Here is a 13,330-nt window from a genome sequence, read left to right as displayed (position 1 = left end):
TCAACATCATCATATACTAATGTTTAGCCAAAACTGGATTCATTACCTCGTTACTATTCATCCTTCACACAGCCGCCGGAAACAGAAATATTGTTAAATCCATCTGCAGGCGACCGAGAGATCAGGATTTTAAGACACTGTGCACTGGTACTCATGGGAAAACAAGGCAAAGCACTACCGCTTTAGTCCACCTGCGTCGCTAAAATCGACCAAAACTGAAAAGTTACCTAGTGTTGCTTTAAAGCAAGTGCGGCTGTACTAAAAAGTACATTTTAAGACAATTGGAATGCAATAATTTAAGAAGAACGAAAAAAATCAAAAGACACTTAGAGAGGAACTGAATGCAAACTAAATATGTTCGTGACACTGATGATCACAAAAACAGCATTCTAATTGATACTGCATTCATGGAGCAAAAAACGTAATTTTTTTTTTTTAGTTTTCATCCACCTCATAGGCCACCATTTATGTCCACCACCGCCCTCTACTGGCCGTCAAAATTAACATCAACAAGCAAATTAACGAAATAATCCAGTCCTATATTAGCATTGTTTTTTGTGTGTATTTAACAGTTGGCTGTCAGCATTGGCAACACAAGATTCAACGACATTATGGAGGCGGGTCTTCCTAGTGATGCTGTAAAACCTTTACCACAAAGTGACATGTGAGTCCCCTTTATAATTCAAAAAAATATAAAATGTTCACACTTAATTAAAACTTTCTCTTCCAGGAATGCCAGAAAGGAGTACATTGTCGCCAAATACGCTGAGCGCCGCTATGTCCTGCGAAGGGAGACGACGGAAGCCGGCCAGCTGTGCGACGCCGTCAAGAGTCGAGACATGACGTCTTTGCTGCAGCTCTTCGCCGAGGGGGCGGACCTCGCCAAACCGCTGTCCATGTCTGACGGACAGGTGAGGACGTTATATCACTTAAACTGGTTTTAAAAAATCTTAAATTTCACTTTGTGGAAACATTTAGAACTCACTGCACATCATAATGGATGACATGAGAAAAATCTCACTAGACACTTAACGTGGTGCAGTAATTTTAAAAAATTAGGAGCATTAAAATTATTTACATCATAATGGCTTATCATGGCAGCATCTAAATACCACGTGAAGAACATGTTGAGGGATTTGTCAAGTTGGTGGTGTTATGTCATATTATTATACTGTACATTGGGGTAAAGAAGTATTTAGTCAACCAATAATTGTGCAAGTTCTCCCACTTGAAAATATTAGAGAGGCCTGTAATAGTCAACATGGGTAAACCTCAACCATGAGGGACAGAATGTGGGGAAAAAAAACCAGAAAATTTGATTGAGTTTGATTTTTAAAGAATTAATTTCCAAATTAGATTGGAAAATAAGTATTTGGTCACCTACAAACAAGCAAGATTTCTGGCTGTCAAAGAGGTCTAACTTCTTCTAACGAGGCCTAACGAGGCTCCACTCGTTACCTGTAATAATGGCACCTGTTTTAACTCATTATCGGTATAAAAGACACCTGTCCACAAACTCAGTCAGTCACACTCCAAACTCCACTATAGCAAAGACCAAAGAGCTGTCTAAGGACACCAGAGACAAAATTGCAGACCTGCACCAGCCTGGAAAGACTGAATCTGCAATAGACCCTACTCACGTGACGTCACAGCCACGCCCCCGTGCCATGTTGTCCGGATACTAGTCATGTTAATGCATTAGCGCTTCGTAAATTCCTCCTATTATGGCGTGTTTTTCTGCTCGTTAACATTAAACAATCAAAATGGTGAAGTCGTGTGTGGCGGTCGGTTGCAAAAACAGAGAAGATAGACGGAGAGACTTGAATTTTTACCGTATTCCGAGAGACCCGAAGAGGAGACCGCGATTGACTGCTGCAATTCGACGACAAAACTGGGCTCCAAACGACTACCACAGATTATGTAGTAGTCATTTTATATCTGGTAAGATGCATTTAATATATATTTAGAGGGTTTTGGGCTGACAACCACAATTAAGATCATTGCTAGGCTAATCGACGACAACATACACGTATGTATGTAGTGAGTGCTATCGCTAAACCATATAAACATTAAAAGCCCTAGCTCCATTGACAAATGACATGAATTACATTAGACTTGACAGTGGATGTTAGCAAGAACAAAAGATTTTGAATTGAAAATTCCTGCCGAATTTTCGTGTACGAGGACGTGTTTCACCCAACCAGCAACATAGCATTTATAAGCCTCCAAGCTCTTAAAGTTTTTCAAACTTTCGTGAGAATAGGCTGATTTTGTGTGGACAAGATAGTTGTAAATATCAGGATATCAGATGTCAGGCGAAGCCAGCGGGTCGAAAAACATCGATTTAGGCATCAAATACGGATCTGGCGAATGGATAAACTGAAGCTTTTCCACGTAACGCCTTTTATGCAACGGATCCAATGAGTTTACAGCGTCAGATAACACCGGGTCTTCCATGAATTGCTCTATAACTTGCTCGACTAATTGAAAACAATGAGAATAGGTCTGAAAAAGAGGTACAATATGGCGGCCGGAAACAGCGACACGCCCATTTTGTGACGTAGGTGAGTGGGGTCTATAGGTAAAACGCTTGGTGTAAAGAAATCAACTGTGGCAGCAATTATTAGAAAATGGATGACATACAAGACCACTGATATTCTCCCTCGATCTGGGGCTCCATGCAAGATCTCACCCCGTGGCGTCAAAATGATAACAAGAACGGTGAGCAAAAATCCCAGAACCACACGGGGACACCTAGTGAATGACCTACAGAGAGCTGGGACACAGTAACAAAGGCTACTATCAGTAACACAATGCGCCGCCAGGGACTCAAATCCTGCACTGCCAGACGTGTCCCCCTGCTGAAGCCAGTACACGTCCAGGCCCGTCTGCGGTTCGCTAGACAGCATTTGGATGATCCAGAAGAAGACTGGGAGAATGTGTTATGGTCAGATGAAACCAAAATGGAACTTTTTGGTAGAAACACAGGTTCTCGTGTTTGGAGGAGAAAGAATACTCAATTGCATCCGAAGAACACCATACGCACTGTGAAGCATGGGGGTGGAAACATCATGCTTTGGGGCTGTTTTTCTGCAAAGGGACCAGGATGACTGATTTGTGTCAAGGAAAGAATGAATGGGGCCATGTATCGAGAGATTTTGAGTGAAAATCTCCTTCCATCAGCAAGGGCATTGAAGATGAGACGTGGCTGGGTCTTTCAGCATGACAATGATCCCAAACACACAGCCGGGGCAACAAAGGAGTGGCTTCGTAAGACGCATTTGAAGGTCCTGGAGTGGCCTAGCCAGTCTCCAGATCTCAACCCCATAAAAAAATCTGTGGAGGGAGTTGAAAGTGCCTGTTGCCCAACGACAGCCCCAAACATCAATGCTCTAGAGGAGATCTGCATGGAGGAATGGGCCAAAATGCCAGCAACAGTGTGTGAATAGCTTGTGAAGAGTTACAGAAAACGTTTGGCCTCCGTTATTGCCAACAAAGGGCACATAACAAAGTATTGAGATGAATTTTTGGTATGGACCAAATACTTATTTTCCACCATGATTTGCAAATAAATTCTAACCGGTAAAAATCAGACAATGTGATTTTCTGTTTTTTGTCCACATTTTGTCTCTCATGGTTGAGGTTTACCCATGTTGACAATTACAGGCCTCTCTAATATTTTCAAGTGGGAGAACTCGCACAATTAGTGGTTGACTAAATACTTATTTGCCCCTCTGTATATGTTTTAAGGACTTACTCTAAATGCACAAATGTATTTACAGTGAAAACACTACACTTCCTGCTCAGTGTTAACCAAGTGGTGACGTACAATATGCATGCTCCTATTTTACTGGTCGGACGTCGTTTGTTATTTCAGCTTTGAGGCCGAAGCGCACGTCTCTAGAGTGAGCATAAGACCAGCTAGTTGAAATACACACATGTATAGTATAATATTCTCTGATGCTTTGTTTTTCTTTCATTTTTTTGTAAGCGAACATAAATCTGGATTTGAGATTTTTACAAGGGTGGGGGGATGTTGCAAAAGAAACCGTGACATCAGCTGCATGTTCTGCGCCGGCTTTCCATATCGTGTTGGATGTCATTCAAAATCAGCACTGTTCTTTTTTTGTCATGCAGGAGGATTTCGAAATAGTGATCAAAATTATATATATATATTTCACGTATAGCCTTGACACCTGGGTTGGTATTGAAAAACAAAGCTTATGTTTTTAAATCTGAATTCAAGCCTGATTAATAGATTCAATTTTTGTTTAAAAAAATAAAAAAATACGTTAGCCATGTCAAATTAGGTTGAAAATCAGTGTTAGGGGTTTCAAAAAAAGTCGTTCAATTTCAAAGGAGGGTCATGAATACAGGTCTAGGTAAAAAAAAGAAAAGAATTTGAGTTCCAAACAAGGATAACTTTCAAGCGTAATATCATGATTAAAAACTTAAGTTAGAATTTCAACAATATGTTGAGGTTGGTTCACTGTTTATTGTGCGTTTTCATTTGTGGTCGAATACTTAAGGCGAGTTTATGTGATTGTTTTTTGATGATGTGCGGATGCCAACTGATCGATGCTAATCGTTTGTGTGGATTATTATTGCTCTACCAGCATTTCATTTTTATTTTGGTTAGATTCTGTAAGTACTGAGTAGTTGAATAAAGTCAGTAAACCACATGGACGTCTGAAATCGTCATTTCGGAGCTTAGCTCGCTGTCTAACTAGGACTCAGCTCCAACATCTTGACGAAGACAGTACAATGACATATAATACATGTTTTTGGATGGTTATTTTGAGATTTAGGTTTTATTTAAGGGTACTTAAAGGGTTAATTCCGATTTATGCGGAAATTCGGGTGGCTTGCAAAATTTTCGATTCTTAGATTATTCGCGATTCAGCCGTGGAAGATTCGAGAACGATTCACAAACATCCAAATCCCGATTATTGAATTATACCAGGTAAAGCGGAAATAAAACGCAGTCAGCGCGGTCTTCGGGACGCAATGAGGAACGGACCGAGAGTAAATATTATGTGCAGCTAATGCTGCTAGGTAAAAAAAAAAAAAAAACAGTAATACCTGACTGCGGCCGTCAGCCGCTACAAACAGCGCCCAGTTGCTAGTTGCTACAGACATATGGCAACATACGGCTATGGTAGACATCACAAATATCTAGACTAGATGTGAAATGACAGACCTTCCCGCGGTAATAAACAGGCGCCATCTTAAAGCAGTAGACTTCTCTAGAAGGCTCTGTTGTAGAGAACCCAATTACTTTTTATCTAAAATACCCCTAAATCAGCTAAATCTTGACTTGAATCTATCTTTAAATGATGAAACAGTTTTAAAACTTTCACATGTCGAAAGTAGACATGAGGGAAATTATGGAATAACGGGCGCAATTTTAACAACTTTAACGGTTGATTCACTACATTAATTGAATGTAGTTTAAAGCTGCTGATACAGAATGGGGACTTGAGTATTTTATTTACTATTTTTAACCGGTAAATTGATACTAAAATAGTAGTTTGGTTTATTTAGCCTTAGAGGATTTTTGAACAATTTTGGAAAAAAATATACAAAACATTAAAAAAAAAAAAATGGGGGGAGGGGGGCATCAATAATCGATTTATATCTCTGAATCGTAATCATAATCGATTCGTTAGGTGCCCAAAGATTCCCATCTCTAGTCGCCAGTGTAGGAATGGAACTCGTTCGTAACCCGTGGACTACCTGTAACAATAATATAATACAGGTAATAATAACAAATGTAATGAATCAGATTCTCATGTGGCTGTTGTGTTTTGCATGCTGTTCCTAAACGCACCGTGTGACCGACGAGAGAGAGAGGTGCGGTAAAGTGGGAACTTTTTACTTTCGCTTTTCATGTTTTGTTGTTGCTGGCGGGGGTGGGGGGTGGGGGGGGGGGAGTGGGGGCGCTGAGCCGCTATTGTTCGGCCAGTTCACTCACACGCACACCACACTCATTTTTTTCCATCATATCCTTGTCAATTTCAATGGCAAACGTCACTTTTTTCCTTTTTTCACCACCTGCACTAACCTTTGGACCCATGTTTTTTTCTCCAGTCAAATTTTACGATGGATGTCGAAAGGATCATATGTCTATGCAATCGAATGTCGACCACTGTACTAAACTGAATGTACACCAACAATTAATGTGTTCCATGGATGTCTAATATGTCTCCATGTTGTTTTTCTCGTGAAGGGTCTGAAAGAAACCTCTCTGCATCTGGCTGTGCGCCTGGAAGAAAGAAGCTCTTTGGCCATAGTGGACTTCCTGTGCCAAAACAGGTTTGAAATCCAAACACAAGTCAGGCATAATGTCACGATTCAGGTCCTAGTCGACCTTTTTACCATGATGTCACATGCTCATCCTGTTGCCTGTAGTTCACAAACATTATGAAAAGCTCAATAGAGTGGGGCTTTATTGTTTTTTTTTACCTGACAGCAACTGCCTGGAGAAAAGGACAGCAGAAGGCAACACTGCTCTGCACTATAGTGTCATCCATCACAAGCCCGAGTCACTTAAGCTACTTCTTAAAGCCAAAGCCACTCTTCACATAGGTAGCAATTTCTGCTTGTCTTCTTACAAAGACTTGTAAACAAAAATGTTTCATTTCATTGTCATTTGTTATGTTTAGTGAACTCTGCAGGAGAAACTGCCCTTGATATCGCCAGGAGGTTGCAGCACACACAATGTGTTGAGCTGGTGAGACCCTGCAACATGAGATTTTTATATAAAAACGAATGTCAATGTGAAATAGTCACAAACTGGGAATTTAAGCTGTTTCAAATAAGGACAAACCTGAATTTTGAGATGTGTCTTTTTGACTTATGTGTTTTTAATGTAGTTGGAGCTGGCCCACAATGGGAAATTTAACTCTCAGATTCATGTCGAGTTCATGTGGGACACTCAAGCTCAGGAGATCTATGACAGTGAGGACGACTTGGACGACAGGGTAAAGACCCCACCATGTTTTCCCTTTGGTAGCCAATGCAAATACTTGAGAACAATTCTTCCAGCATGTGGAGCATCTTTCACTCAATAAAGTAGACACTAAAGCTGGGAATCTTTGGGCACCTAACGATTCGATTATGATTACGATTCAGAGGCTCCGATTCGATTATAAAACGATTATTGATGCACCCCCTCATTTTTTAAAATTTATTTATTTATTTTAATATTTTTTACATTAGTTCCAAAATTGTTCAGAAATCCTCTCAGGCTAAACCAAACTACTATTTCAGTATCAAGTTAACATATAACATTAAACAAATATACAAAAATAACAGTAAATAAAAAACTCCAGTCCCCATTCTGTATCAGCAGCTTTAAACTACATTCAATTAATTTAATGTTGTGAATCAACTGTTACAGTTGTTAAAATTGCTCCCATTATTCCATAATTTCCCTTCTGTCTACTTTTGTCAAAGTTTTAAAACTATTTCATTATTTAAAGATTCAAGACAAGATTCTGCCGATTTAGGAATATTTTAGATAAAAGTTAATTAGGTTCGCTACAACAGAGCCTTCTAGAGAGGTCTACTGCTTTAAGATGGCGGCTGTTTACTTATGCCGGAAAGTCTGTCATTTTGCATCTCTGTTCAATTATACAACTTCTAACATCGACGTCGTCTGTCATTTTGCATCTAGTTCTACATATATATGATATCTACTGTAGCCGTATGTTTGTAGCAACTAGCAACTGGGCGCTGTTTGTAGCGGCTGTCAGCCGCAGTCAGGTATGATTGTTTTTTTTTTTTAATCTAGCAGCATGAGTTGAACATGATATTTACTCTTGGTCCGTTCCTCATTGCGTCCCAAAGACCGCGCTGACTGTGTTTTACTTCCGCTTTACCTGGTATAATTCAATAATCGGAATTTGGATATTTGTGAATCGTTCTTGAATCTTCCACGGCCGAATCGCGAATAATCTTAAGAATCGGAAATTTCTCACACCTCTAGTAGACAGTGTTATTTTTATTTTTTTCTCTCAGGTGAGTCCGCTACCTAAGAACCGCTCTCCTGTGTCCTCCAACGGAGGCGTGGGAGCGCGCTGGAGTGTTGTGAGCAGCGCGGGCGGTAACCCGGGCAGCAGACCTTGTCAGACCTATGAGAACATAGAGTTCCTCTACCGAAATCCCCAGGCCAACAGCGCCCCCTCTGGCGTAGGTGTGCCACCTCCACTTCCTGCTAAATCCATTCCAAAAGGTAAAGTCCTCATATTTAAAATGTGGCCATGAAACGTTCACCTGAAACTGCAACGATAATTTAAGCAATAACTAAGATATGAAACCCCAACTCTGGCACAGCTTGTAGTGAAGGGTCAATAAGCATCCTTTCTCCATTCGTCCACTCAGGCCGCTCCGACCCTCAGCTCTCGGTCACAATGCCGGAAGTCAACCCCCAGCTTCCCCGACGCGCTTCGAACCCGTCCACCAACACGCCTGCTTCCCAGACACAAGCCAGACAGAGCCCTCCATCGCCCAGCATTGAGAATCAGGCCTCGAGTGGAAAAGCACACAAGACAAACATGCTGAGGCCCAATAGACATTCCGGGGAAGTGCAAACCGCCACTGGGTCCCCCTCGCAAAGCGCTGCCGTGTCCTCTCATAATCACATTGGGCCTGTCAGGTAAATGAAAGCTAAGATTGAGCTCTGTTCCTACTCTGGCGATGTAACCCGAATTTCCATGTAAATCGGAATTAACCTTTTAAGCCCCTACAAAATAACTACTGTAATTTCCCGAATATAAGGTGCACCTGTTTATAACGTGCACCCTAATTTTAGCACCAATGAATAGAATAATACAAGAAAACAGTCATGTACAGATACAGAAATGTCATTTTACTGACTGGTGAAATACAGCACAAGCATAGCACATTGGTAGTTCAAAACATTACCATAAATTGACAATATTTACGGTAATAATATGAATTGACAGCTTCTCCAACTTACCAGAATCTAGGAGAAAACAAAACAGATGTGACTTTTCTTTTAAAGGCTGCTGTATAACTTGCTCGTTTCATCATGGTGAATAAATGTTTCTTCCATGGATTGATACGGTAAAATAAAAGTGAGAACGGAAGTCGGAAATCCGTGAGAGCTCATCGCTGTCAACATGACAGTAACAATAGGAACTATTGTTATTTGGGTTTGAGTTTCCCGAGGGACAGATATAGCTGACGGACTCAGGAAGTCTGTGTGCTTACGTTTGTGATGGTCCGAGTTGCGGAGCTGCAATAAAAGTTGACTCAAATGAGTTCAAGAAACTAAATTCTGTGCTAAGAAGAGTGAAAAAAGCAGAATTTAACACAGACGAAATCATTTGGCGGATTAGAGTAAAGTATTACCGAAACAAAATGGTGACATCACGTACCGTAATGGTCGGCAACGGGTAGCAGCATACGTTTCTTCAACACAACGTGGCCTTGTCAATAAAAAAAATCAGTTTGTATATATATATATATATATATATATATATATGTAATATATATATATTTCTGTCTCCATCCATGTACCAGTTTATAATGCGCACCATGATTTTACAAGTTGATTTTGGGGGGGAAAAGTGCGCGTTATATTCGGGAAATTACGGTATCCAAAAAGGCCAAATTTAGTATTGTACAGTGATCCCTTCGTGCTTCAAACGTCGGGCCCTCAGTCTATCGCTGATTTTTTATTTTCAATTAAAATAAATAAGTACAAATGAGCTGTCCTGATTCAATCATGTAGTCTCCCTCCTGCTGCTTTTCTTGTTCTGGCAGTGCGCTGGAGTTGCTTATTAAAGTTAACGATGATTGACCGATTGCTTGATCTTGCCCGAAATGCTTAGAAATAGAGGTGGAAATCTTGGGGCACCTAACAATTCGATGACGATTCAGAGGCTCCGATTTGATTATAAATCGATTATTGATGTACTCCCCCCAAATTAACAGTTTAATACATTAAATAAAATACTCAAGTACCCATTCTGTATCAGCAGCTTTAAACTACATTCAATTAATTTAATGTTGTGAATCAACCGTTAAAGTTGTTAAAAAGGCTCCCGTTATTCCATAATTTCGCTTGTGTCTACTTTTGACACGTCAAAGTTTTAAAACTGTTTCATCATTTAAAGATAGATTGAAGTCAAGATTTGACCTTTTTAGGAGTATTTTAGAAAACAATAGGTTCGCTAGAACAGAGCCTTCTAGAGAAGTCTACTGCTTTAAGATGGCAACTGTTTACTAACGCCGGCAAGTCTGTCATTTCGCATCTACATTCACCAGCCACTTTATTAGGTACACCTGTCCAACTGCTCGTTAACACTTAATTTCTAATCAGCCAATCACATGGCGGCAACTCAGTGCATTTAGGCATGTAGACATGGTTTAAGACAATCTCCTGCAGTTCAAACCGAGCATCAGTATGGGGAAGAAAGGTGATTTGAGTGACTTTGAACGTGGCATGGTTGTTGGTGCCAGAAGGGCTGGTCTGAGTATTTCAGAAACTGCTGATCTACTGGGATTTTCACACACAACCATCTCTAGGGTTTACAGAGAATGGTCCGAAAAATAGAAAATATCCAGTGAGCGGCAGTTCTGTGGGCGGAAATGCCTTGTTGATGCCAGAGGTCAGAGGAGAATGGCCAGACTGGTTTGAGCTGATAGAAAGGCAACAGTGACTCAAATAACCCCCCGTTACAACCAAGGTAGGCAGAAGAGCATCTCTGAACGCACAGTACATCGAACTTTGAGGCGGATAGGCTACAGCAGCAGAAGACCACGCCGGGTGTCTCTCCTTTCAGCTAAGAACAGAAAACTGAGGCTACAATTTGCACAACCTCATCCAAATTGGACAATAGAAGTTTGGAAAAACATTGCCTGGTCTGATGAGTCTCGATTTCTGCTGTGACATTCGGATGGTAGGGTCAGAATTTGGCGTCAACAACATGAAACCATGGATCCATCCTGCCTTGTATCAACGGTTCAGGCTGCTGGTGGTGGTGTAATGGTGTGGGGAATATTTGCTTGGCACTCTTTGGGCCCCTTAGTACCAACTGAGCATCGTTGGAACGCCACAGCCTACCTGAGTATTGTTGCTGACCATGTCCATCCCTTTATGACCACAATGTACCCAATTTCTGATGGCTACTTTCAGCAGGATAATACGCCATGTCATAAAGCTGGAATCATCTCAGACTGGTTTCTTGAACATGACAATGAGTTTACTGTACTCAAATGGCCTCCACAGTCACCAGATCTCAATCCAGTAGAGCATCTTTGGGATGTGCTGGAACGGGAGATTTGCATCATGGATGTGCAGCTGACAAATCTGCACCAACTGTGTGATGCCATCATGTCAATATGGACCAAACTCTCTGAGGAATGCTTCCAGCACCTTGTTGAATCTATGCCACGAAGAATTGAGGCAGTTCTGAAGGCAAAAGGGGGTCCAACCCGTTACTAGCATGGTATTCCTAATAAAGTGGCCGGTGAGTGTAGTTCTCTATACATGTTCTAACACCACCGTCTGTCATTTCGCATGTAGTTCTACATATATGTGATATCGACCAAAGCCCGACGTAATAATATGACTCATTCTCATACTATTTTTCATCCATCCATCCATCCATCCATCCATCCATCCATCCATCCATCCATCCATCCATCCATCCATCCATCCATCCATCCATCCATCCATCATCAACTGCTACCGTAGCCGTATATGGGCGTATGTTTGTAGCAACTAGCAACTAGGCGTTGTTTGTTGCAGCTGTCGGCCGCAGTCAAGTATTATTGGTTTTTCATCTAGTAGCATGAGTTGAACATGATATTTAGTCTCCGTTTCTCATTGCGGCCCAATGACCACACTGGCTGTGATTTAGTTCTGCTTTACCTTGTATAGGGTTAATAATCGGAATTTGGATGTTTGTGAATCGTTCTTGAATCTTCTACGGCCGAATCGCAAATAATCTAAGAATCGGAAATTTCGCACTCCTCTACTTGGAAGCCGAAACTTCAAAGCACCGCATGCGGCAATCATTGTTTAGCTTGTTAAACAGTTGCTGTGGCAACTCATTTTGTGTAAGTGAGCAGTTTGAGCAGATTTGAGTGGACTCACTCAATGAAGCATTAAGTAAAGACAAGCATAGTACTTATTATAAAATGTTTGCGGTATGAAGAATGCCTCGATGCATTTTCAATAGGTGACAATGGCCGTATTTTTCATAGTAGAAGTTGCAGCAGCCAAAAATGCGCAATGAAGAGGGAAAAAAAAACATATAAGTAGCATTTTTGTGGGAAATTATTTGATAAAATCCAACACCAAGAACAGACATGTCATCTTAAAAGACCAAAAAAAAAAAAAAAAAATGAATAGCGAACATCAGTTTCTCACTAACTCCAACCTTTCTCGATAACTCCAACCTTTCTCGATTACCGTTTTCGTCTGCATATTTCACTACTTGCAGCTTGTAATCTGCCAAACATGATTTTCTTTTCCGTGTCATTTTGTTCAGCCGTTCTTGGATGTTTTTTTTTTCTTTTTTTAGAGGTTACCGCCAATATTGAAACACAGGCTTTGAGCGCTTTTCTGTGGTTATGATTATTGAGTAATTAAGTGATATAATAATGTGTTAATAATATCACACATAAGTCGCTCAAGAGTATGTCACACCCCTGGCCAAACCATGGGAAAAAAACCTGTGACTTATAGTCTGAAAAATACGGTAATAGTGGAATCCTACGTACAGTGCGAGTTGTTTTGCAACCTGATTGTGAGTTTGTGACCTATATGATTTTCTTTCCAGTTCGGAGAAGACCACATCTTATCGTCGCACCAACAGTGGAGGATGCAACCAGGCCAAGTGCCCCGTGTTGTCTCCCACCAACAACCAGGAAGAACAATATTGTACTTTGGGGGGAAATTGTGCCGGCCTTGGCCCTATACCTGCTACTGTTGCACCCTCTTCTTCAACGGGCGTTACCCCTGCCCTGCGACCACGCCGAAATGCTATGGTACCACTACAAATACCTGCTTGATGCCTAGTTGTATGCTTTTCTGTCACATGTCCAGTCTGGACTTTTAAAAATCAAATATAACTTTTTGTGAGTTGTCTTCCTCTCTTTAAAAAAAAAAAAAAAAAATGCATACTTGTCCCTTTTCAACCGTCAGGTTTCGGGCAACAGGCACCATCAGAAGCGGGTGAAAGCGTTAGTGGACGGCAGACCGGCCAATTCAGAGCAGCTGAGCTTTTTCAAAGATGAGACCATCGTGGTCACTGCCTCTACTGACCCCCATTGGTGGGTAAGTGCAACTACT

At 41.0% G+C, this 13,330-nt stretch overlaps 1 protein-coding gene across 5 annotated transcripts in view; it reads left to right on the top strand.

Moving 5' to 3' along the window:
• The window catches only part of asap3 (ArfGAP with SH3 domain, ankyrin repeat and PH domain 3), an 88,936-nt gene that overhangs the window by 64,715 nt on the left and 10,891 nt on the right, over positions 1–13,330 (top strand). For 4 of the 5 annotated variants that reach the window (XM_057858706.1, XM_057858705.1, XM_057858708.1 and 1 more), the window contains 10 exons: positions 573–664; positions 731–911; positions 6,230–6,315; positions 6,473–6,588; positions 6,666–6,733; positions 6,876–6,983; positions 8,023–8,236; positions 8,386–8,659; positions 12,819–13,026; positions 13,184–13,315. In XM_057858706.1, the coding sequence (XP_057714689.1) occupies positions 573–664; positions 731–911; positions 6,230–6,315; positions 6,473–6,588; positions 6,666–6,733; positions 6,876–6,983; positions 8,023–8,236; positions 8,386–8,659; positions 12,819–13,026; positions 13,184–13,315 (1,479 nt within the window). The remainder of the gene's footprint in view (positions 1–572; positions 665–730; positions 912–6,229; positions 6,316–6,472; positions 6,589–6,665; positions 6,734–6,875; positions 6,984–8,022; positions 8,237–8,385; positions 8,660–12,818; positions 13,027–13,183; positions 13,316–13,330) is intronic. The other variant, XM_057858707.1, reaches the window with a different exon arrangement.

The sequence above is a fragment of the Corythoichthys intestinalis genome, chromosome 15 (genome assembly GCF_030265065.1).
Source record: "Corythoichthys intestinalis isolate RoL2023-P3 chromosome 15, ASM3026506v1, whole genome shotgun sequence".
Taxonomy (NCBI): Eukaryota; Metazoa; Chordata; class Actinopteri; order Syngnathiformes; family Syngnathidae; genus Corythoichthys; species Corythoichthys intestinalis.
Note: the sequence above shows the minus strand (reverse complement) of the source record. Positions and strands in the feature narration are given on the sequence as shown.